General features: G+C 37.5%; 1 protein-coding gene across 4 annotated transcripts; it reads right to left on the minus strand.

The window, feature by feature from the left end:
* Positions 1–239: 239 nt before the first annotated feature.
* PCF11 (PCF11 cleavage and polyadenylation factor subunit) lies at positions 240–24,793 on the minus strand. Of its 4 annotated transcripts, none has more exons than XM_038568462.1 (16): positions 24,179–24,793; positions 20,353–20,478; positions 18,265–18,453; positions 17,740–17,934; positions 15,254–16,371; positions 14,677–14,857; positions 14,082–14,565; positions 11,981–13,545; positions 10,230–10,329; positions 6,233–6,352; positions 5,520–5,622; positions 3,726–3,909; positions 3,064–3,219; positions 2,715–2,807; positions 2,158–2,193; positions 240–1,346 (listed from the first exon to the last, which is right to left on the minus strand). In XM_038568462.1, the coding sequence occupies exons 1-16, from the start codon at positions 24,368–24,370 to the stop codon at positions 1,131–1,133; spliced, it is 5,058 nt and encodes a 1,685-aa protein (XP_038424390.1). In that variant the 5' UTR covers positions 24,371–24,793; the 3' UTR covers positions 240–1,130. The 4 variants fall into 4 exon arrangements, with proteins under 4 accessions (XP_038424390.1, XP_038424389.1, XP_038424392.1 ...); XM_038568461.1 differs by having other exon boundaries at positions 5,520–5,625; positions 24,179–24,790; XM_038568464.1 differs by having other exon boundaries at positions 14,475–14,565; positions 24,179–24,789.
* Between the last annotated feature and the right edge of the window lie 898 nt (positions 24,794–25,691).

The raw sequence follows: 25,691 nt of genomic DNA on the forward strand, positions 1-25,691 counted from the left end.
ACCAAAGAAAATACATATTAAAAATTTGCCAATGCCTATAACATAGTAAATACTTCACTGACTTTTATTTTTTTATATGCCCATCTCCTCCAAAAGATAGAAAATAATAATCTTGCATCTCGGAGTTCCTGGCTTATAGCAGGTGCCATGTTCACATTTTAAAGGACAGTAAATGAACAAAGACATAAAAAAGTCACATTCTAAAGCCATTCAAGAAATAAAGAGATACAAGCTGGAAGTTTCTTCATCATTCTATTTATTACATGTATGAATATTAACATCTCATGGTATCCATCTAATTCAGTCAAAACCAACAAAGGAAAAAGGTTAACCATGTTTCAAATGAACATTCTTACAGATTCCCCTGTAACTTAAAATAGAAATATGTTCATCTGCATTAAATCGTTTGACATATTTGAAAAATGTCATTAAAAAAAAATCACCTTTAGTACTTAAATATATTTGTTAATCGTTTGATGGCATCAGTGTCCAAGTTCAATAAAAGTTGCTTCATTAGATACTTTTCAAAAATGGACATCTGGATGGTTCTCTATAGCTAGAGATATATATATGCAAAGTCCTATTTCGTTTTTAAAATTTTCTCAAATCTGGCTTTTCTATTTGAGAAAAGTCCTGCAGTGCTCTCTCACACCCCTCTTTTCAAGGATAAAACTAACCAGAATTTGCTTCTTTAGCTGTGGGAAGCTAGTAGAAAAAAAAATCTTACGTTGAGGTTGCTGTTTAATTCCATTTCACCCAATAAAAAGTACAGAAACACTGTCTTTATTTGATGGTGTGCATAAATATTACACTCCATGGATAGCAAAAATATTTTTTATTTATAATTTACAGTTTCACAAGTGAAAATCGTACATTTTTACACATACAATTTCATTTTGTTAAATTTGCACACATCTACAGAACTTTCACACAACAAGCACCTGAAACTGTGCAGGCAGTAGGAAATGCAAATACTAAAATGTATTTATTAACCAAATGATAGCTGAAGGCCCTGCCTCAGCTAGACAATTTATATAGATATAGGTCTATATATACATAAAAAATTCTTCACCTTCTAGATCCAACAGCAGCTTTTTTTTAAAAAGAAAAACATACCTTTCTCATTTTATTTAAACTGACTCGACTGTATCATTTTCTGTTTTAATTTCAGTGGGTGTACCTATGCTTTCCTCTGTACAAGCTGGTGGGGTATCAATTCGTTCTTCCTTAACTTTGGGACTTTCACAGGGTTCCTGCAATTCGTTTTTGACAATGTTCAACATAATGTTCAAAGGGTTTTCAACTGGTGTCTTGCTGGGAGATGGTGTACAATCAAATGAAGATGTCTACAAAATGAAAAGCCCTGTTAAGTTCTGATTAAAGCTCAAAAGTATCACATTTAATGACATTTAGTTTTAGAAGACCCTTGTATGGGCAAAGAAACATACCAAATGCAACTGAAATAACTGCTTCCCCATGAAACACTGTAAAAGCAGCCAAATAAAAGGCAGACTGAGCATTTAATAATATGTACTCAGCAATGATCTAAGCTAAGAAAAGCAGTAACCAATTTAAGGCCAAAAGAAGCTGATGAGACATACCTCTATACTTAACCCCTACATGTACCCTGAATCTTTTGTGACTATCCAAATTTCAAATACTCTGACCTCACAAACCATCCTAGAACATCCTTAAATACATCTTCCAAATTGTTTGGCATTAAAAAAATGGTTACTCTCAAATATGAAATTTGAACTTCTAAGATCAACAGATAGGTCTTTCAAATTTTGCATGTGATCATTTAAAAATTATTCCTGATATATAGCAAAGTAGGAGGAAAAAAAAAAAAGTAAATGCTACTCTTAACTCTAGAAATCTGTTCCCATCATGGATCCTTATGTTCAGTTTCCCTCACATTCTCTAGGCCTACTGCTCTAGTGAAAGACCTCAAGATTCAAATGAATAGAATGCAAAAAATACAGAAATTTCAAAACTTAGATCCTATCAATCCTAGCACCAATATTTGGATGAAACCTAAATGATTCATCAAAACACAAAACAGCTCAATACACATCAATGAGGTTAAAATAACAATATTGCTGATACAAAAATAAAATTTATTAATGTAAATGAGAACATTAACCAAAAAGAACTTACATTTTGATAATCTTCATAACATGATGGATGATAAATCTGAAGCAAAAAAGAAAAAAAGTAGGTATTCACATGTATATTCATTTCTAATGGACTATTCTAATGATTCTTTTTTTGGAAATTTACACCAAAAAAATAGCTCTTTGAAAAGGTGACAAAAATCACAAATGTGAATAAAGGGAGTTTCTTCCCAAAGTCTCCTTAAACTTGCTTTTTTACACATTTAAGTAGGTAACAAGGTATACTTTCAAGATAGTAACAGTTCTTTATGATGAAATATAAATTCAGAATTAAAATAGTGTGGTTAGACAGAAAGACTAACCAGAATCAGAAGACCCAGTCTGGGTTTATCATTAACTAGTTATGCAACCTCTTATATAAAACAAGTATAGAACCAGTTGATTGCTAAGATACCTTCCAACTCAAACACTCTATAACTGAAGATCAAAACACCTTTGTTATAAAAATCAAAAAACAAAAACATTTTTCCTTCAAAATGGCAAGCATCCCCTACAAAAAAAAAAAAAAATAGTTAACACTTATAAAGAACTGAAAATTACCTTTCCATCTACTCTAATAGCATTTTTCAAATGCCATTCCTCCTCCTCTTCATCCCAGTATTGTTCAAACTGTTCTTGACAGATTTCACAACTCTAAAATAGAATCACAAAAAATGAAATTTATGAAACAGAACACATTCAATCACATGACATAAAAAAATATAAACATTTTACTAAGTGAAAGAAATAAGAGTCATCTGGAAGTTCAATATATAGTACAGATACAAAATAACTTCTAAGGATTTTGCATTCCTCCATGCAAAAATACTTAACATTTCACTGTTGTTGGTCACTGATAAGGAAGTCAGGGGCATGACCGGAGGTAGAATATTTAATATTCTTCTCTTACCTCAACTGCTCCAGCTGGTCCAGCAGGTACACTTTGGAACTCCTTTTCTTTAGCAGCCTCCTGAGTCTTGAGCACAACTTCTTCATGCACCTTTTCAAAAAACTGGCTCTTTGCACGTTCTTCCAAATCAGCTATTTCCTCAAATTCTATCCAGTCCTTAAAAAATGAGTTGATTTATAAAAAATATTTTGTTTCTAAACTTTTACTGCTTCTCTTTAACATAAAGCCAATGAAGGATTACATTTGTCTACAATATACTTTATATGGATTTTTTAAATATACCTTCTTCATGAACTCCATAACAAACAGAAAGCAACTATTAAACAACTGGAGATCTTAATGTTCATTTTCCATTACCTCTAAAATTACAACTACTGATTTTAAACAAGATAAAGTTCACATAGAATTTTTTTACAAAAAAAAAAAAGGTCACAGAAAAACTGGAATTTTAGAGTTAGAATAAACTTATGTCCTACTCTTACCTCAACAAAAAGCAAATACATACTCTTTAAATTTATTTAAAAATACTTTTACATTCTAGGGGTCAAATCTTATTCAGAAAACTCACAAGATAGCTCCTAGCAATTATTTAAACTAATATGCTTATAGAATGATAGGATTTAAAGGTTAAAAGAGGGTTTGGAGGTATATTGACTACTTACTGTTAAACTGTAGTACCAACGTCTATGAGTGACTTTTCTGCTAACATCTTTTTCAGTTCTATTTTGCCGATAATGCCAGTCCAAGTGATCTGCGTATACATCTGTCTGTGATGTTGTAAACCTCATTCCACAAGAGTAACACTGTATACCAGTGTATAGTCGATTTATAACACTATCATAACGTCTATTTTGAAAAATACAGAAATCATCTTTAGTTTTGATAACACGGCTAAATGGCCTTTTAAAAAGGCAGTTACAAATATCTCGGTTTTCTATATTTTAATAATGGTGAAGCCATTATTATGTGACAACAAATAATGTTTCAGCCAGACTTGAGCTGAAACAATACCCAAAGATCAGTATTATCCTAATAGTTTATCACTGACCCTCTTTAACCTTGGTCAATGTTATTTATTTATTTTAATATTATTATTTTTTTAACTTTGGTCAATTTTAGAACATGGAGTCCATCCTCTGACAGACTTGGCCCAGTTACTTCCTTTCTAGATAAAATTGGAATGATCATCATCTGCTAACTGCCCCACCCTCATCTGGTGAAAGTGGTACAGAAGCGATAATAGTAGTATAGATTACTACAAGAAAAATTATACTAACTGGAAACTGAGGTCAGCTTCAGTTCTGACAATTCTGGGCTCCCTATTTGGAAAAGCCAACAAACTGAACAAACAGGGCAGTTATTAACTGCTAATACTGAATAATGATTTAATAAAAATTGGTTTTATAACTATGGGGAAGAGTTGGTAGGACAGTTAAAAGAGCTGGCTCAATCTTCATTTTCAAGAAGTCAAGAGATTGCCCAAATGTGAGAAATCAAGAAATATGACAAATCAGAAAAATGTCTATCTTTTAAGAAATAGAGAAGTAAATTCAAGGAACAGTACCAGAAGAAAGGGATGCCATCTTTTATTATAAGCCTTTGTTGTAAGCCTTTCATTATAAAACTTGAATTAAGTGAATTACTTTGGAAAAAAAAATTGATTTTAATAGGAATAGCCCATTTAAGTGTCTATATTTTTATAAAGTACCATAAGGATATAATGAGTCCATAAAGCACCTTTAAGTTTTATATGTGCGATAAAGGCAACAGAATATTAGAAAAAAAATATGCACTAAATATTAAGAGTGGTTATAAATGTGAGAAATGATGTAGGTTAATTTTATTGATTTTATTTATTTGAATTTTCTAATTTTATTTTCCTTTTTTTTTTTAAAGTAGGTTCTATGCCCAAAGTAAGCTTGAACTCATGACCTGAAGATCAAGAGTCACATGCTCTACAAACTGAGCTAGAGAGGTGCTCCAGAATTTTCTAATATTCTACAGTGAACATGCATTACTTATGAAATGAAAATATTTTTAAAAAATTTCTTAATACTCAACTATAAAAATCTCATTTTCATATCTTCAAACAAAAGAAAAATAGCAAATACAGAAAAAATGATTAAGAGAACTGAAGATATAAAAGACATGATTATCAACAGCTAGTATTTCAATTCCCTATATTTACTGTATCAAACACAGATATTAAAAAATAGTAATTTGGAAAAGACCTTTTGACCTAAATACTTAGGCAGCAGATATATTTTAAAAAGGAAATTTAAAAGCTTCCTGAAGCTTATGCTACATATATTTTACTACTTAAAAAAAAAAAATGCTACCTAAATTTCATAAACATTAAGAAGGGTAAAACAAATAGCACTAACAATGACATCCACTGTTTAATTAAAGTCACTGTCCTTTTTATGTTTGGAAAATTGGAAAATTAGATTACATACTGTTTCAATTCTTCAATTGTAAAATTGGTAAGATCTGGAACATCTTGATCTTCATTTTGATCTTCCTCCTCTTCTGGGGGAGGCTGAGCAGCAACTTCACTTACTTCTTCAATTGGAAAAAAAATAAACTTCTCAATACCATCCTCTAAGCATTCTTTATAGAGGAACATTATAGTGTTATAAAAATAGAGAATCCGGGTGGGGGGTGGGAGTGACTGGGTGACAGGCACTGAGGGGGGCACTTGATGGGATGAGCACTGGGTGTTATTCTATATGTTGGCAAATTGAACACCAATGAAAAATAAATTTATAAAAAAAAAAATAGAGAATCCCATCTTGTCTATTCATTGTATTTACTGGCCAAGGAAACTAATACAATTATTTTGATAAATGATACTAGGTTTGATTTCTTAAAAGTCAATTTTCACATGAATTTTATTTCCTCAATATTCAAACTATTTTAAAAAGCTAAAATAATGAATAATAATAATGAGTCTGCACATGACATTTGCAGGAATGTTAATTGAAACAATGTCCACTGTAAAGGTATTAGTGCCATAATAGAAAATTTTTAAATAATTTCATTATAAACCAATTATATTTGATATTTGGAAAAAAATTATTTTAAGAACTTTTATCATAACTTATTATATCATAATACAGCTTTTAAGTTAATGAACTTTCATAGAGATGAAGTATAGAACCATACTTACGTGTTGTAGCTGAATCAGGCTGAGACAATTTGAGAATTCCTGTTTTTAATAGTTTTGAAAATAATTCATTTACATCCACCTGACTGAGATGATTATCAGGATATGCCTTAGGAAGAGCTCCTTTAAAAAAAATAACACTTAAATGAAAGTTGAACTTAAAGATGCATATTATACTAAGCATTTTTTAAGTTTTCTTCAAGACGCCTATCAACAGGATATTTGACAAACTCATGTTAAAGATGAGTGTAATTATCTCAGAAGCTCCTAAAATGAATTTTTCATTTTGGTCATTAGCAAGTCATCATCTCTTAAAAATACATTCTAGGATAATACTAAAAGCTAACACTGAAAACATTGATACTTCGCAAATGTTTATAAGTACTTTATATGTATTATCTAAAAACAAAAAATGACAGTATTATGTACTTTTGCTTAATTAAATTCATGCCAAAGAAAAGCAGAATACACAGAACAGAAAGCCTCATGCTCCCTTCTATTTAATGTAGCACCACCTCTAGATCCAACTTCCCACTTTTCTCATTTTCTAGTTCTCATTTTCTAACCATACTGGGAAAGATAGTTTTATATAGATGAACAGATTGCTATCTGTCAGCATAAATTTCCGGGGGCAGGTGGGGCGGGGAATACCCAAAGCCTAAGTGAAAGTATTCCTGCCCCCACCTCCATGACTACCCAGGGGAACTAAGGCAGGAAGATGAGCCATGTGGCTCAAAGATACCTGCCCCTCTGACCTTTGCTGAAGTACTGCCCTTGCAAAGTACCTCAAGCTACTGCTGAACAGGTGTGAGGGTTATTAAAGCTTCAATAATTTGACTAAATGAGACAAGGGTAACAGTCTCTAAGCTCATTGGTGAGGCATCAATCTTACATATTTTGCTAAGCACTAAGTAATCTTTTTTTTTTTTTTAAGATTTTATTTATTTATTCATGAGAGACTCAGCGCAAGAGAGGCAGAGACACAGGCAGAGGGAGAAGCAGGCTCCATGCAGGGAGCCCAACAAGGGACTCGATCCCGGGTCTCCAGGATCACACTCCGGGCTGCAGGCGGCACTAAACCACTGCGCCACCAGGGCTGCCCAGCACTAAGTAATCTAATAATTATTATTCTTTAAACTATAAACACAGTATTTTAATGTATTTGTATGTCACTATTATACATCTCACTATACCTGTAGAAAAAAGTTCTAAACTACTAAAAATTGAGGGCAGCCCGGGTGGCTCAGCAGCTTAGTGCTGCCTTCAGCCCAGGGCGTGATCCTGGAGACCCGGAATCGAGTCCCACATTGGGCTCCCTGCATGGAGCCTGCTTCTCCCTCTGCCCGTGTCTCTGCCTCTCTCTCATTCTCTCTCTCATGAATAAATAAATAAAATCTTTTAAAAATAAATAAAATAAACTACTAAAAATTGCTCTTAATGGCAGAAAACTCAGTTTGCATCCACAATACACATAATCCCTGCCCTTAACCACTACATACCCTTGTACAGAGGTAGGCTAATTAATCTGTTGAAATATCTGAACTTATGAATTAAAACATTAACCTCAATAGTTACGTAGCATTTCACATACTAGTTTAACATTTGTATTTCATTAGAATTAGCTATTTATGTTTCAGATTTTTAACTAGCTCTTCACAAGTTTGTGGGCAGCCAACTTTAGTGATCAAGGCTATGAACTATAGAACCAGACTCCTCTCCTGGGATTTTAACTAGAAATTCCACTTTCTAGTTGTATGACATGACCAAGTTACTTATCTGTGCCTCAGTTTTACAGGTACCTGTATAAAAAGGGTAGTAAAACTTCTTGCTAATTACTAGCATTAAATAAATATTTGGAAGGCAATAAGATGTAGGGTTGTTTTAAAAAAAAGTCACTAGCAGGGCACCTGGGTGGCTTAGTTAAGCATCTGACTTTGGCTCAGGTCATGATCTCAGGATCCTGGGATCAAGCCCCACATCAGGCTTCACGCTCAGTGGGGAGTCTGCTTGTCCCTGTGCCTCTCTTCCCACTCTCTAAAATAACATCTTTTAAAAAGTCAATAAATCCTGTTACACACTATAAATAAATAAGAATCATCCTAACACAATGCCTAGCATACAGCAAATGATCAATATGTTTAAATGAACAAAAGGACATGGGGCGCCTGGCTGGCTTGGTGGCTTGGGCTTCCAACTCTGATTTTGGCTTGAGTGGTGATCTCAGGGTTGAGTTCAGCCAGTAGTCCACTAGAGATTCTTTCCTTCTGCCCCTCCCCCTGCTCTCACTCTAATAAATAAATCTTTTTAAAAATGGATGAATAAATGAACATATATTTACTACTAAGAAAGGGGTATTTTTACTTTCATTTTAGAAAAGAAACTTTAAGAGAAGCTGAATACAGAACACTGAATACTTTTCACAACTCTTTAATAGTAAGCAGAACTTGAAGAAGGCAGACAATATGTAACATCTCTCTCAATACCTCCTACCTAGAGGAAAAACATAGTAATCTCTGTGACACACTGCTATGCCCTGTATGTATACACATGCACCCCAAGGCTGTAAAAGCAAAAAGAAAATTTGCAGTTTTTAATCTCATACAAAAAGGAAAAAAATTTGCAGTTTTTGCACACTATTTCATGCCACCAACCCCAATACAACAAATCCTCTACTCAACAAAAAAATTTAGTTCTAAAGGAAAATACATTAATACAGCAAAAGTTACAAAGTACTTTTGCATATACTACCTTATTTGATTCTCTTAAAAGAAATTCCCAGGCAAATACTGACTTTATTGTCTCCTGTCTTTGGGGAAGCAACTGAATCAGAGAGAATATTTGTTTATAGTAGTATAGTTTCTAATACTCTGGTCTTCTGACTTTAGATCCCAATTCTTTATTTCCCTTTTCATTATAGTGACAAAAAAAAAAAACATGAAAACTATTATTTAATACTAATTGTCAATCCAGAAATATTTTTTAAGAAAAGCTTTCAAATCAATTGAATGAATTCCTGTGATGCCACAGTTTAAGAACTAAAGCATAAACTAGAGCTTGGCTAGGACTTTCCTACCTCAGAAGTTCTGGACAACTCCCCTAAATTTGTAAGCAAATTGTGCCACACTAGAGCCACGTTTCTGAAAATGTCTGTTTTAATGATTCAGAAATAAAAGTACCACTACAATTTGGTGGTAGAGCTAGTTCTCAGTACACTAAAACTCTGCAGTTATTTTATAAATCACAATTTATATACTTTCCATTTTTCTATTAAAGCTAAATTTCACTTTTAAAACTCCCACATCCAAAATTGTTATTGTATCCATAGCAATATTGTTACTATGCTTCATTTTACAGTAAAAGAGCTTATCAGGGTACTTGGCTAGGGAGTCACAGTTTTTTTCTACTTCTTTCTTTTTTGTTTTGATTTTTTTAAGTAAGCTCTAGTCCTAATGTGGAGCTTGAACTCACAACCTCAAATCGAGTCACATACATACTCTACCAACTGAGCCAACCAGGTGCCCCATTTCTACTTTTTTAACATATCATGCACAATTTTTATTTGAGAGCCCATAAAAACATATGAATGAATCAAATTTATAAGGCAATGTCCCCAGTATTCACTTAATGTTTACTGGATTATCACATATACACAAAACCAAAACTAAAATATCAAATAACTGAGATTTCTGAGGTTCATTTACTTCACTTTATCAAATATCACCTTTCTACTCCCACTCCTCCCAGCTTCCCTTCTCTCTTTTTTTATGCTCTACAAAATCCTGGCTAACCATCTCCAGTTGTAAACAGGATCAGTTACTATGCACAGTATGATGCTGAATACACATCAACAATGTAAACAAAAGAACAAAAAATTCCAGCCAGATTAAATTTCTCTAAATTGCGTAGACCTCCTCAAAATGGTCATTTTGTAAAACTGACAAAGTACTCAACAAAACAGTATCTATCTTTTGAAAAAACACAAAATTCAAAAAGTACATACCCGAAGGATTCTGAACAAATGCTCCAGGATTTTGTGGATGAACCGGCAAAAACTGTTGTCCTTGGCCAAATGCTACTGGCTGAGCAACACCACTAAGAACCTTGAAGAGAAACCTTGGTTTTAAGAATATCCTTTCTGTATTTTAACTAAAACTTTAGAACATTCTAATCATATAAAAATACTGACAATATCCTAAGGCTTGGTCTCTATAATAAAAATTTACAAGTGTAACTTGAATGGGTCATTTCATTTCTAGACTTTATACAAAAAAAAAAAAAAAGAAATACCTTCCCTTACCTGTTTCACAGAATTATAAGGAACTGAGAATAAATGTGAAGCTTCTTAGAGAAGTTTAAGATACTATGCAAATGTAAGGTAGCCAACAAGCTGTGTGACCTTACACAAATCACTTTACCTTGCTGGTGCTTTCCCTTATTTTACAAATAGAACTAATATCCAGAGATGTGACCTGTACACAATCATAATGGCTAGTTAACAGCAAAGCTGAGGCCAGAACTCCTGACCTGATTCCTTCCTACAGATATCAAAAGCCTGATTTAATTATCAATCTATAAACTCTGTGTTGATCATCCTGCGTGGACATCATACTTGGTTGCAAAGTAGATTGTATAAGACAAACAACTACTATACAGGCATACAAATACTGTATTTGTTGTCCAGAGTGAGGTAGGACTTCTATATGTTGCTGCTATGTAAACAAATATCCACTTACAAGCCCTGTTCAGCATTCCTAACCCTTAATAGTATGTATAGACAATAAAAAAAAAACCAAAACACTAATTCTGTATAATGTAGGAACAAGATTAAGTCAAGTCCCATTGTAGAGTATCTGTCAAGAAGAGCATTTCTTTTAAGAACATACAATAGAGTATATCTAACTAGGCAGGCCTTTTTTCTTCAAACCATTTCAATACGCAGTTTAAAATATATGCAAAAATACAAAACAATACCGTGATGTAATGAATATAGTTGGGTGACAAGTCACAAGCTTCCTGTGTTTACATTAATATGACACAACTGTTTCAACTGGAATGACTGAAAGTGTGATGAAGTAGAAAAAGAAAAAGAAATGCTGCAAAAACATGGGCAGCTGGGTTTTAATTTAGACCAAGAAAGTTTTTAGTCCAAAAAATCAGCTCTCTGTTATGTTAAAGGGCTCAACAATTCTACAATGTAGTACAAGTCCATGAAACAAACTCACAATTATATAATACTTTACTAGCTTTGAAATCAAAAAAGAAAACACATGATGAGGAAGCAAAGCATGTGTGAAGGCAAGGGATATATTGGGAAATCTCTGTACTTCACAGCTCGACTTTGTTATGAACCAGAACTATCATGATCTCAGGGTTGTGAGATCCAGCCCCTTAGAGGCCATTTGGGATTCTCTCTCCCCTTCGGCCCCTATCCCCTAAAAACCCACCCTCCACCCCTACTTGCAGGCTTTCACTCTCTTAAAAAAAAAAAAAAAAATGGACACACGCGCATGTGTGTCTGTGATAGAGACGAGATTTCTCCAGACCTTGGAAAAGCTAAAATCAGTTTTGGATTTAAATTGCAAGTTTAAGCCCCAGAGACTCTCCTCCCACTTGCCCAACATGTGGACTTTGAAGTACCTTAAAAACTTCCCAATCTACAGAATAAATTATTTCCTGAAAATCTTCAAACCCTAGAAATGTTAAAAACAGTTATCTGCGTATAACATTTTAGAGTAACTACAGCGGACTTACCTGTTGAGATGCCTGAATATTTCCTACTGTTATTGGAGCAGGTAAATTGCCAAAGTTTCCAAACTGGGAACTCTGAAGATTCTTTTCATCAAAATAGTGTCCAGAAGCTCTGTTAAGTGGATTGGAGAAACTCTGGTTTCCAGGGCCATGTGGTCCATTAAAATTTGGTCCTTGAGGTGAATCAAACATTTGTTCATGTCTTTGGAACTGCAGTCCTTGGGATGGGGCATTAAAAGCATTACCAGGTGGATCATTATATGGACCAGTCTGATTGAAAGACACCGATTCAAGCCTCTGTGAAGGATGATTGTCAAATCGTGTGCTTTGAAGACCAAGAGGAATATCAAATCTTGATGCTTGCTGGTGTTGTGGACCATCAAATCTCTGAGGTACACCATCAAATCTTGGTTGAACTTGCTGTCCAGGTGGTCCATCAAATCTCTGTGGTCCTGGCTGACCAGTTCTTTCAAATCTAGGACCTGGCTGCCCATGTAATCCATCAAATCTTGGCAAGAGTGATGGCTGACCTGGCTGCCCATCAAACCTTAAAGCATGACAGCCTTCAAATCTTGGACCACCTTGACCCAGAGGCCCTTCAATTCTGAGGCCACCTCCTGGCACAGAAGGACCCTCAAACCTCATTCCACCTCCTTGTTGGACTAACGGTCCTTCAAACCTGATCCCAACCCCGGGTTGACCATGTGGACCCTCAAACCTAAGGTTCCCACCAAGTTGATTATGTTGTCCTTCAAACCTCAAACCAGCTACTGACTGACCATGGGGGCCCTCAAACCTCATTCCAACTCCCTGCTGTAGCAAAGGCCCCTCAAATCTGATCCCACCTGCTGGCTGACCATGAGGTCCATCAAACCTAATTGCAGCCCCTGATGGACCATGACCTCCTTCAAACCTAAGTCCGCCTACAGGCTGACCTCGGGGATTATCAAATCTAAGTCCACCCACCGGCTGACCATGCGGTCCCTCAAACCTTAGACCACCCACAGGTTGACCCCGATGTCCCTCAAACCTGAGACCACCCACAGGCTGGCCCCCTGGTCCTTCAAATCGCAAACCACCTGCAGATCCCTCAAACCTCAGACCAGGGGAACCTTCGAACCGAAAACCACCTCCTCCTGCTTGACCAATCGGCCCCTCAAACCGCAGAGGTGTCCCCACAGGTCCTGGAGGACCTTCAAATCTCAAAGGACACCCACCTCCTAGCTGACCTTGTGGTCCTTCAAATCTCAAAGGGCCACCACCCCCCATTTGTCCTGGTGACCCATCAAACCGAAGAGAACCTGGTGTAGGAGGTCCATCAATTCTAGGGCTTAATTTATTAGGTCCTTCAAAAATCATCTTGGTTGGGCCATCTCTTGTTACTGATGGCCTACTAGGTCCATCAAATAATGGTCTATCTTCAGCTAAAGCTGTAAGTCGCTGATTTGTATCAAGGCCGGCAAATCTTGATGCTGGGCTATCTACAAATGGTTTATCTGAATCTTCATATCTAGGTCGCTTAAGTGGAAAACGATCATTGAATGGTGATCTCTGTTCTTCTCGTACACCTTTTAAAAAGAAAAAAAAAGTTATTTTCCCTGAATCTTAATTTATATCAAAATATCTTCAATCTTCTCTGTTCATGTAAATGTTTAGCCAAAAATATCCAAAACTATCTCATTTTATTAGGGGGGAAGGAAAAGATAGCATCATCAAGCAGCAGGTAAGAAGATGCCCTCTACAGTCAGACACACCTGGGTTTAAAAAAAAAAAAAAAAAAATCCCCATTCTGTCAACTAATTAGACTTTGAGAGCAAGTTATTTAAACCTCTCTGGTCTTGCTTCCTATCTGTAAAATGAGAGAATACAGATTTAATTGGGTTATTGTGAGGATTAAATCAGATTACATAAATGAAGAACCTAAGAAAAGCACCTAACAGAGGGTGGCCTTGTAAATATTAGCTCCCTTCCCTTCCCTTTGAGGGAAAAAAATGAAACAAAAGGTAGTCTGAACAGTCACAAAAATCCATCCCCACTTAGCTTGTTCATTTTCCCTTCACTGCTGTGTGATTCAATAGGCATAATCTGATTTAACTTTTTCTACCTTTAGCAGAGACTTGCTCGTCATGTCTTCTCCGGCCCTCATGGGGTGAAAGATTCTCAGCATAAGTACGACTCCCAGATATAGGAGAAAGACGTCTTGCTCTTTCACTAAATTGTTCTTTTCTGTCAAACTGTGCTCCACTATTCCTACTTGCATGTTTACTTTTGGATGGCTCACATTCTATTCCAGACAACAAGGCATCAGTCAAAGGGTAGTCAAAAATATCAGGATCTAAGAGATCAAGTCTTGGAAATGAATGCTGAACCTGTGTCCTTTTCAGTTTTGCTTTATGTTCATAGTAGGTTAATTCAGCATCAGATAAGAGAGGTTTCTTTTTTAATCCACCTTTATTTTCTTCTGTAGGACTATCCCGTACATTGCATCTATGTTTACCTTCTTGATACTGAAATAGCTGTCGAATTTGATGCACAACAACAAGGAACTCATCCTGTGTAATTTCACCAGATGCTAAACGTTCACTCGTCTGCATAGGGGTGATAAAAGGAAATCAAATATTTTAAATATAAAAAGTATTTAAAAAAAAAAAAACTTAAGACAAAAGAGAATAATAACTACAAGTGATCATAGTAACTACCTTTTGAAGTAATTCTCTTTTGCTTGCAAGAGTTAACTCTTTAGGAATCTGAAGATTGGCATCTACACTTAATCGATGCTGCTGCTTTGGGGCTCGAGGTGACAAGATTCCTTTAGTGCTTGACCAGCTCTCCCTATGCCTTAGATGAGGAGATTTACTATGTTCATCACCCTGTTGTAAGCTGAAACCATAAAAGCAGTATGTTACTTCATAAAAAGTGTTTAAATTTCTCAGGACCAAATTCCAAAGGATCTGGTTAAAACAAATATATGTAACTATAAAAGTTAATTAAATGATTAAGAGCATAGTATCTGAAGTCAGGAAAATCACACATGAATTCTAATTCTTGCATGTCCTAGATGTGCAGCTTTACGTAGATTAGTTGACCTTTCTAAACTTCAGTTTCCTTATCTGTAAAATAGGACTAATGATGGTATTTCATCCAGAGTTATTAAGAAATAAATGGAAAAATAAAGTACTAGCTATAGCATCCAATAAGTACTCAATTTTTAAATTAACATTGTATTTTAAAATTAGTACAATTTATTTTACTCGATTAAAAATGTTAACATCCTACCTTTTATTTTCTTCCCAACCAGATTTCCATCTTTTGGTAGACTTGGAACTTTGCCAATTCTCTATATTCTCCTTTGGTTCAGTGCCGGACTTTGTAGAATGCTGGTTTGCAGCTTCTTGTGGTCGTTCCTCTTCCGTCTTTTTTATTCGCCTTGGATCTCGAATATCTTGTTTATTACTTCTCTTAGCATTTCGCTCTTCCCTGGAAGGTAGTGTAAACTCTTCCATATGTGACTGCTTAACTCCTGATTGCCGGATCTTTCCAGCTTTGGGTGTCGAAGTTGGAGACATACTCCTTTGCCTTCGTTTGGGTGACCGCCGGTCTCTTCTCTTCGGAGAATGTATAATTGGTGACCGAGACTTGGGTGATCTCGATCTTGATCGCTTTCTAGTACTTGATCTCCCTGGTTTTGTCCCTTGTTTTTCTGACTCTTCTGTTATTGTATCCTGCTTTTGTACAATGCCATTGATGATTTTATTTCTACTTCCAACCAGTCTGTGTTCAGATGACTTCATGTGTTCATCTTTATCCTTTTTTTCTGCGGCTTTTCTCTTCTCTTTTACATCATCATCTTTGCTATCAGTCTTATCCTGAAGATGTTTTTTTAACCTTGGATCTCTCTTGCTCATATCAGACACCCTTGTACTTTCAGATTCTTGATTTTTCAAGTCTTTTGTGTGGGATAATTTGTTTTTCAAAGGTGATGGTGATTTAGATTTAGATTTAGATTTAGAATCGAATTGGTCAAGTTCTTTTTTTGTTATTTTTTCACCTGATTTACTTTTCTCTTGCTTGGATGAATTTAGTTTTTCAGAGGGTACAGTTTTACTTGTCTTAATATCAGATTGGTTCAATGTGTTCATTAGGAATTCTTTCCTATGACTCTGATCTTTTCCATGCGAAGAATGTTGACTCATCCTATTAAGACGGGGATCCCGGTTAGTTCCTTTCAAATCCTGAATTTGTAACGATGGACCTGGACGGCTTTTCTCAGGTTGCACAGGAACCTGGTGTGGAGGTTTAACTGCCATAGGGGGAATCTGTGGAACATGTAATTTGGATGGTGCAGATCCAGGACCTAAGTTAGATGTCTCCTGCTGAACACTAAGAGAAACTGCCTGAAATAGAAAATAAATGTTCATGTTAATACATAAAATGTCCAGACTGTCAGGAGACAACCAAAATCAAAAACTAAAGAATGTAATGTTTATTCAATAAATCCATTCAATATAGCATTTACACTGTATACTTCTAGTGTTTAAAAGTAGAGATTAAAACGAAGAGAAAGTTCATGTACCTATGGGGCTTATAATTTATTAGTCCTCTGCTTTGGAGTTTTTATAATATAATCTTTAAGTAGAATGAAAAAATATCCTCCATCTTCCTAATTATTCAGGATTCTGAGCCAGACTTCTAAGAAACTGCTAAATAAATCACTGCACCACAGGTGCACAAGTGTCAAAGAGCAAAGAGTCATTCCAGCTAAATTTTATGTCATAAAATAGTCCCTCCTAAGATCACTGATAATGGACTTACAAAATTTTGCCTTCCTGTACCTTCCTTACTCTCAAATTCAAGTGCTAAGTAAAATAACTTAGTAAAAGGTCATTTATGCATGGAAATATGTAACCTTCTTGTCCTCCTCAGTTTTGTGATGGCTTTTCTTTTTTATTTATTTTTATTTTTATTTATTTATGATAGTCACACAGAGAGAGAGAGAGAGGCAGAGACAGGCAGAGGGAGAAGCAGGCTCCATGCACCGGGAGCCTGACGTGGGATTCGATCCCAGGTCTCCAGGATCGCGCCCTGGGCCAAAGGCAGGCGCCAAACCGCTGCGCCACCCAGGGATCCCATGTGATGGCTTTTCTTTTGTAGGTTTCTAACAACCAGATTTCTACTCATGAGACCTAAGCTCATAAAACATTAAAGACTATACAAAAACATTCACAGGGGATCCCTGGGTGGCGCAGCGGTTTGGCGCCTGCCTTTGGCCCAGGGCGCGATCCTGGAGACCCAGGATCGAGTCCCACGTCAGGCTCCCTGCATGGAGCCTGCTTCTCCCTCTGCCTGTGTCTCTGCCTCTCTCTCTCTCTCTCTGTGACTATGATGAATAAATAAATAAAATCTTAAAAAAAAAACAAAAAAAACAAAAAACAAAAAAACAAAAAAAAAAAAAAATCTTAAAAAAACAAAAACAAAAACAAAAACATTCACAGCACATCTTCTATCTGGGACAGATATTAAATTCACATGCTAATAAAGTCTTGAGATAGCAATTTAACAGAAAGATATTCGAAAAAAAATAGCGTATAGCCATTCAAGTGGCTTTTATAATAAATAATTAAAAATTTGGCCTAATAAATATACTATAATTTGCAAAACAAATAGAAAAAATATACATACTAATAACATACTAATACAAACTAATAATTACTTATCAGAAGACAGGCTTAAAATATTTAAAATGCCAAACATCCTCTACTTACCAGTTGTGCCTTAGCTTGCTCTAGCTCAAGCTCCAGCTTCTTCTGCTGAAGTTCTAATAACTGTTTTTGTTTTGCCAGTAACTGTTGCCTTATTAGTTGTTCTTGGGTAAGATTCTTTTGTATATCAGGAACAATTGGAGGCGTAGAGATGCTAGGGGAACTGACCACTGTGCCAGGTGTTGTAGGCTCTTCAGGCTATAAGAAAAAATAATGTGTTAAAAAAAAAATTTCACAGCTAAAAATGAAGCTAAGGGAAACTACAAATTATCAGCTTCTCTCTTAATAAATACTATTCGTAATCATAAATGGCCAGTCATGTTTAAAAGAACACAGAAAATTTTTCAAAAATTTAAAAACTGAAATAGATTATTGTAATACCTAAACAAGGAGAATATATTTTTAAATGCACTATGAACCTGAGTGGAAAAAAGAATTTTCTTAGCTAAACTATTTCAGCACAGGTATTCTTGAGATTTCTTTCTGGCACGAAATTTTAGATAAATCAAAATTCACATTAAAACTTACCGATTTATTTAAAAACTTAGGATTCACATGGATGCTAGATGTATTCACATTGGGGGGCAGAGGCTTAATAGGCCAAGCAGGATCTAACGAATTGACTCTGACATCCAGGGCATAAAGTTTCTTCAAAGGGAATATTTCATCCCATGTGGAACGTAATTTAAATAAACTTTTTCTAGTATTTTCATCCACCTAGAACAACAGAACAATTCTATGGCTTGTTAAGTTACTATAGAATGTTTTAAATATTAAGTATTAAAGGTACATAAATCTGTTCTACTCAATATAGCAAACATATTACTTATGCACAAATACATACAGCAGTAATAAGTTATTAAAGGTGTATTTGGTTTGTAAATGTAAAGCTAATAAAGAAATTTATCCCTCAAAAAAAAATAAAAAGACAAATTAGTCCCTGTCTCCTAGTCTTCATGAAAGCAAACAACTAAGCAATTCTTCATATTTTTATTAATACAAAATGCTTCCAAATTCTAGGGCTTGATATAGCATTCCTTGTTATTTTTACTCTGAACTAGTTCACCTGATGGCTTAATTTTTATTAAAACTATCTCACTAAGCAGTCTTCTGCAATACAATTTGGTTGGCAACTATGAATGAGTTATTTGTGATGTGGAAGGTACCTTAAAAATTGAAAGTCACAAAAATCTTACCCACTGATGAGCTTCAGTTTTATATAACTTAATCTGCTCACACTTGTGATGGGAATAATAAATGATATTCAAAAACTAGCCATCAGAGAAACCTCTTACTTGGGAAACTAAATTAAAATTTTACTTTTGGATAATAAAGCCTTGACCATATTCAAGTCTTTAGAGAATTATACTTAACTATAAAGTCATTTTCATCAAATGCAGTGTCAAGGCCGTATCAGATTCAATAAAAGGTATTCTACCAAACACCCAACTAAATTTGAACATCATGAAATTCAAACAGGGAGGCTGGTTTAGCTCCTCAACCTCTGTAACACAAAGTTGGCTTCTCCTTAGACTACAGCTTCAGGAAAGCAGTATTTAGCCAAGGTCTACAATACACTGTTAATTAACAGGCTCTTTAATACAATTTGAAATACAGATTTCCAAATTTCTTCTGCATATACTTACTAGCAGTATTTTTTCTGAAGAACTTAGAATAAAAAAATATTACTCAAGTAGCAACTACACATTTTCTGCTCTAACAAACAAGTAAAATCTGATAATAGTCCTTTCAGAATTATCCCAATTCTCCAAGTCTACAAATATAAGTTCTCAAAACACAACAGGTGCGGCTAATAAAATATAAGAACTACCAATTTTGTGTTAGGAAACAATATTTAAAACTAAATTGCTTATGAATGTCCTTTTGCTCAATGTGAAAGATATAAAGCTTGACAGGAAGAGAATTGATTACTCCAGCAAATCAAATCCCTTGTCTTCCTCAGTATACTACTATATTAACCAAACTACCAGATACAATGTTATGGAAGGAATTTGCAATCCCTAGGTATAGAAACTAACAAACCTTTCTTCTCAACACTAAGGGACCTTAAAAAGTATTTCCAAAATAACCTAATGCAATTAACTGGTCCACCATTCACACATACCTAGAACATTCACATTAAATATACGTGAACAAAGTAACAAGAGGAAACATTTTGAGGAAAAAAAAAAAAAATCACAAAAGTTTCAGGCACCAATCACAGGTTGAGACACACTGGAAGACCACGCTTTTCTTTTTTAGATAGGAACAGTCAACATCCTAACACCAGAAGCCTAACAATGAAATTTGAAGTACTCTTGACAGCTTCAGATCTTTTTGCCCATGTCTTAGAGACGGAACAGATGTTCAATAAATGAGCAATTAAAAAAAATTCTAAAAGCAAACCCATCTATTCTTGAATGGATAATGTAAAACCCCTAGAATCTGCTAAAAAAAAAAGTCTAATATTAAACACTAACTTTAGCATGGTACTTGGCAAACATCCAAGAGAATAAAACATTTCACCACCCAAGAAAACCCAACACAAAGACAAGTATTTATTTAATCAGGAACACATTTTTTTAAAAATTCAAATGTTTCTAAATGCATATATACCTTTTCAAACACACAAATAAATGTTGCAACTAGATTTTTAGTAAAGGCAGTGAGATACTCTCTTCCAACGTTTTTCACGATAGAATCCATAAGGTACATAACAGGAAGCTTCTCTGAGGAAGGAGCCTGAAGTGATAAAAAGAAACTGAGAAGTTTAGTATAATGAATTGTCACCACAGAATTACTTTCAAAAGTGAGTTTTCAAACCTACAATACAGGCTTCTATCTTTGTTGACACTACTTTTGAAATAACCTTTATGAAAGTTAAATGTTCAAGCAATCTCTCACCTCTTACAATGATCTTTAGTTGAGCATATAAATAAGCTCAAAACTACAAGAAAAACCAGTCTTTAGTACATTCATTTTACACTCAATGGAATTTCAGGTTCATATGGTTAAAAAAAAAAAAAAAGTGTTTTAAGTGACCACAGGGGAGTTATTTTCTGTAACCCAAGTGTAAGCTTTGTGACTCACATTAATTTATAATAGTGTGCCTAGATTCAAGGAGTTTCCAGACTTCTGGCAGAAACCCTAATTTCCACAGGCATATTTTATATGTTAAAGTCTATGACACTTTTGTTACCTGTAAAATCATTAGGATTACTTCTCTATAATCCAATGAACAAAGAAATTAAGTACACTTCACATATGAAGTTAATGGCAAAAAAAAAAAAGACTCTTAAACTTGCACAAGAACATGCAGGAAGGTGCAAGTTGTTACTGATACAAGAAAAACTGGATGGAGCAGCTGCTGAGTCATGTAAATCAGGTCGAACTTGACTCTGGAAACCAGGATTTGTCCTGACGATTTTCTTCACAGCATGGACTCTCCGTCGAAATATTTCTCCTCTGACATGCACAAACCAGAGTTTCTTAATTTGTGCAAAGCCAGTGTGGTGATGCTGATACAGGTGGCCCTTTCCAAAGCAAAGAAATGTTGCCCCAGTTCAACTGCAATGCCTACCCACCACTGGCTTTTAGAATGTACAGCAAGTTTCCAGAAAGCATCAGCAGGTTCACAGACTTGAGGAGCATTAAGACACGCCATATAAACTGTTAACTCCGACTCCACAGGAGCACCCATGATTTTAAAACAAAAACAAAAAAATTATCCCCATTTACCCATCCCATGTGTATCGGAATCTTAACCCTGAACGACACTTACCCATAGCTACCTGTAGCTAGGGTAGGCTCACAGTTCTGCAGTACACAATGCCATATTTCACAAAACCAATTGCCCATACAAGTGTGTGGAAGTGCTCTTGCTTCTGATAACACCTTTACAACCAAAGTTGGCCAAGGAAACCTTTGAACAGCTTTGTATGAAAAATTTCTTTTAAGGTCCTAATAAAAGGGTTCACAAGGCCACTGCATGTGGGTAAACTAGTAAGTACCAACATGTCAAATGCTTTATTGCTGTGTCTTTATCTTACCATGTCATGTTTTACACCATTTTTAGTCTTTGTTGTACTTAATGAAGACGGGCTCTTTAAAACCAAAATCTGTTCAGTAGGCTAATTTTTTATTGTACAAGTGAATCCCGTATGTAATAGTTTTTCACTACTACTGCCTCATGGGAGGAGTCAAATCAAGTGTGAATCTTTAAGTTTAGTAATGCTGAGACGCTAGAGAATAAGGACACAAAACATTCACCTCCAGAAAACACAAAACCAAGCCAGTTTGCTACCAAATGACAGAAAATCCCTCCCCTCACCCTCAACCCCAACCCTGATTATTTCCCCAGTGACTTTTACATCTTTTCCTCAAAACCTGGCTTTCCAAAAATAACCAGGAAACGTGTTCCAAAAAAAAAAAAAAATTCAGCTTTATCAGCAAATAGTCCATCTATTTTCACCACTCTGTGTAGCCATACACAAATACAAATTTTAATGTGGTCACTATAGTCAGTTTTCACTTCTCGAAGGTCTTCTGGATCCATTAAAAACCAGCAAGGAAACTGTTGAGTGACAACCTGAACTGCTAAATATTAGGCTCTGTGGAGTATTAGTAATTCCAAAAATACTAGGTAATTAGATTTTTTAAATCAATGTTTGTTTGTTTTTTTAAAAAAACGCCAAGTGCAGTTTTGTTTTTTAAAAAAGGCATTCAATGTCAAGTTAAGCCTTCAATAAGGCAAAAACTAATTTTTCACGTCCAACATGTTTGTGGTATCAATAAAGAGGATGTTGAGTACAAGAAATGCTTCCTTAAGTCTCATACTTTAAAAAAAAACAATAGCTGTTTCACATTCACAGGAAAAGGTGAATGAAGACTTGCATTTTAGCTGTCAGACTGAGCATGACAAAGTTGTTGGGCCCTTAAAAACAAAACAAAACAAAACAAAAAAAACCTTTACTTTTTGTCCTCTTTAAATTAAGGTATGAAAGGACCACCTGAAACCGTGTATCTTGTGAACACATTTACCCAAAAGAGTGGATGGAACCTAAAGAATGAACCCAAGTCACTTAAAGACTTTTGTTTAAAACACACAACCACGTAGATAAAAATAAGTCTTGGAAACAGATTCTACACCTTACAAAGGTAAATAAAAAAGACAAATACATATTTTATATGTTTTATTCACAAATTTTATAATACCAGTCACACATTTCAAAACCATTTATTAGAGTCAGACCACTCAGTTGTACACTAGACAGAAACCGCCTCTAAACAATATATTGGTGGTTGTTGTTAAAGTGGCCTTTTAAAAGGGGTTCACTCTGCTAAAAGGAGGCTCATCCTGTTAATTTCAATCACTAACAACTAGAAAAAACTAAACCGTAAGTACAAGCTTGAAAAATAACTTAAAAACGTAATACTGGGAAGCTATTAGAACTCATTATGATAACTAAGTTTAACAGTAACTTAAATGACATATCGCTCCCACATGAATCCACAGAAGAGGAGGACTACAGGGAAATAAAGGGTGGCAGAGGACCACTTCTGTCAAGGGGTGAAGAAAAGCACGTCTTCACTATCAGGGAAGGGAGGAAAAAAAGAGAAAAGGAAGAGGAGGAGGGACTGAACTTTTCAAAAAAAAACTACAAGTACGTGTTACCCACTGGGCCAGTTCTCCACCTACAGGTTGGATAAGATCTCCTCCCCCCCACCCAAACCCCACCCTCACCCCCAATTTCCCGTATTTGGGGGCAAATTAGACCCTCCGATAGGAGAATAAAAGTTATAGCTAGCCGCCCCCACCCCAAAACGGGGCTGACGGGTGTGAGCAGCTGCCTGGCTGGCAGGGAATGGATTCTCCTCTCTTCCCTTTCGCATCATGTGCTTTTCAGGCGCCATGTTGGGCTCCTAACAGGCGGCTGCTCCACTCGGGGCCAATTCCCTATTCCCACCCACCAACAGCTCGCTCCCAGGTCCCCCTTCACCTCCTTCCAACCCACAGAGCACAATTACCCAAAAGGGTGCGGGGGGGGGAGGGGAGGGCGGGGAATGGGAGAACCACCACTCCCCACCTTCCCGGGGGTTAAAATGGTTTTAACTCTTACTTCCCCACACCACAAACTGCCTTTAAGTCTCCCCCTCCCCGAAGGGGTCTATTCAAAGCGTGTGTGTCGGGATATACAATGCGGTGGCCTAAATAGGGAGTTGGTAAGCGGAAGTAGGACTCCACCCTTCGCCCTCCCCACTCCCTCCCCCCCAAGAGAGGCCCACGCTCGAAGCCTGGGCCAAAGACCGAGCCTGAGTTGGAGGTGGAGGGTTGGAGAGGAGGAACACTGTCCCCCTTTGGATGGAAGCGAGACCTGGGATGAGGCTGACACTAAAATCAGGGAGTATTAGAAGAATAGGAGGCTGCGGGGTGTATAAAAACCTTGGCGGTTTGGGCCTCGATGAGAGAGACGATCTCCTTGGCGAAGGGCAGGTTCTCCTCGGCTAGAATGGTCAGCATATTGATGTGCGGTTTGCTATTGAAGGTCAGGTCTTCGAGTGATGATTGATAATCCCGACAGGCGTCCTCCCGGGCCCCCGCAGTACCGGCCTCGGCCGGCGTCTGCTCTGACATTGCGCCGCGGCCCCCCTCCGAGGTCCGCCGCAGCTGAAGCTGAAGCCGCTCTCGACACCCCGCCTCCCTTCCGACTCCTCTTCCTCTCCCCGGGTCTCTCGCGGCTCCGGCTTCACCACATGCTGACCGCGGAGGGGGGTTGGGGGACGACACGGGGGGAACCTCGGGTGTGAAACGCCGCCGTCTCAGGGGTGATCTCCGTCCACTTCCAGCCGCCACAGAAGCTTCTTTCTCCACAGACACAAAATGGCGGCGGCAGTGGCGGCTCCAGCTCCGAAAATGTCTGTGTTCCCAACCGCTGCGTCGTGCGAAATGAGCAAGGGGAGGGGAAATGTGCGGTAAAAGGGCGGGGCCGTTGATTCAGCCGGGCGTGATTGGCCCGGCCCGCAACGTCACAAGCCCCGCCTTCGGCCCTTCCGCAGGACGTCCTGGCCCCGCCTTCTGCTACGGGCCCGGCCCGGGCTTTCGCAACACCTCCTGCTCCGAGGTGCGGCAAAAAAGACGGCCCCTCTCATTGGCCGGTTCGTAAGGGACTGTGCGGTCATTTGTTACCATAACAACCCATTCGGGGAGGCCAATAGGCTTGGGGGAGGCTGTGCCCGAGGCCCAACCCAGCCAGTTTAAGCGGAAAGCTCAGCCGTTCCCCGCTTGGTCCCTCCCTCTGCAGCCCCGGCCGCCGGGCGGTTCCGTCAATCGCCCTCCCTCCCGCCCGCCCCGGCGGCCGAGGCGGCGGGGGGTGGAGGCCGAGCCGAGGCTTTCGGCCGGGCCGGGCCCGCCCCGCGTCGCGCCTCGCCTCGCCTCGCCTCGCCTCGCCTCGCGGCTCAGGCGCTCCCGGGAGCGCGGGCGGGTCCGTCCCTGCACCGGGGCCCGGAGCGAGACGCCGAATTAGCCCGGAACCTCGGGAGGAGTCTGGAGAGCGGCCGCCCGCGCGGTGCCTCCCGAGCTACAGACAAAAACACCTCGGCCGGCTTCCTCGAGTCGAATCCCCAGGAAAACGCTTTTTTTCCGGAGGTTGCGTGCGAAAGGCTTTTCCCTGGGGACTGGGAGATCGTGGGGAGCCGACTGGGATCTGTAGGAAGGGTGTCTCTCGACAGCCACGCCCAGCCCCAAGCCTGAGCCCCTCTTTCTCAGTCTTCACTTCGAAACAGCCTTAGCATACGCGATTTGGGGCACGCAAGAAAAAAAAAAGCACATTTTACTTGCAAGAGTCTTTCCCAGACTTCTGAAGTCCTATGTGGAGGTTGAGAATGATGCTCTCGAGGCGAAAGCACTAGATAGCTCTGCCGCGCAGCGGAACTGTCATCCCGGCACGATAAACTAA

Source organism: Canis lupus, chromosome 21 (genome assembly GCF_011100685.1).
Source record: "Canis lupus familiaris isolate Mischka breed German Shepherd chromosome 21, alternate assembly UU_Cfam_GSD_1.0, whole genome shotgun sequence".
NCBI classification, from domain to species: domain Eukaryota; kingdom Metazoa; phylum Chordata; class Mammalia; order Carnivora; family Canidae; genus Canis; species Canis lupus.

Bases quoted from the DNA above. Each gene is read 5' to 3' on its own strand.
- PCF11 (XM_038568461.1), bottom strand. From the start codon at position 24,370: ATGTCAGAGCAGACGCCGGCCGAGGCCGGTACTGCGGGGGCCCGGGAG. The intron at 13,546-14,081 runs GTAGAAAAAGTT...TCTTTTTAAAAG, and splicing joins CGAGCAAGTCTCTGCTAAAG to GTGTACGAGAAGAACAGAGA. The intron at 5,626-6,232 runs GTAAGTATGGTT...TTCCAATTGAAG, and splicing joins GCCTGATTCAGCTACAACAC to AAGTAAGTGAAGTTGCTGCT.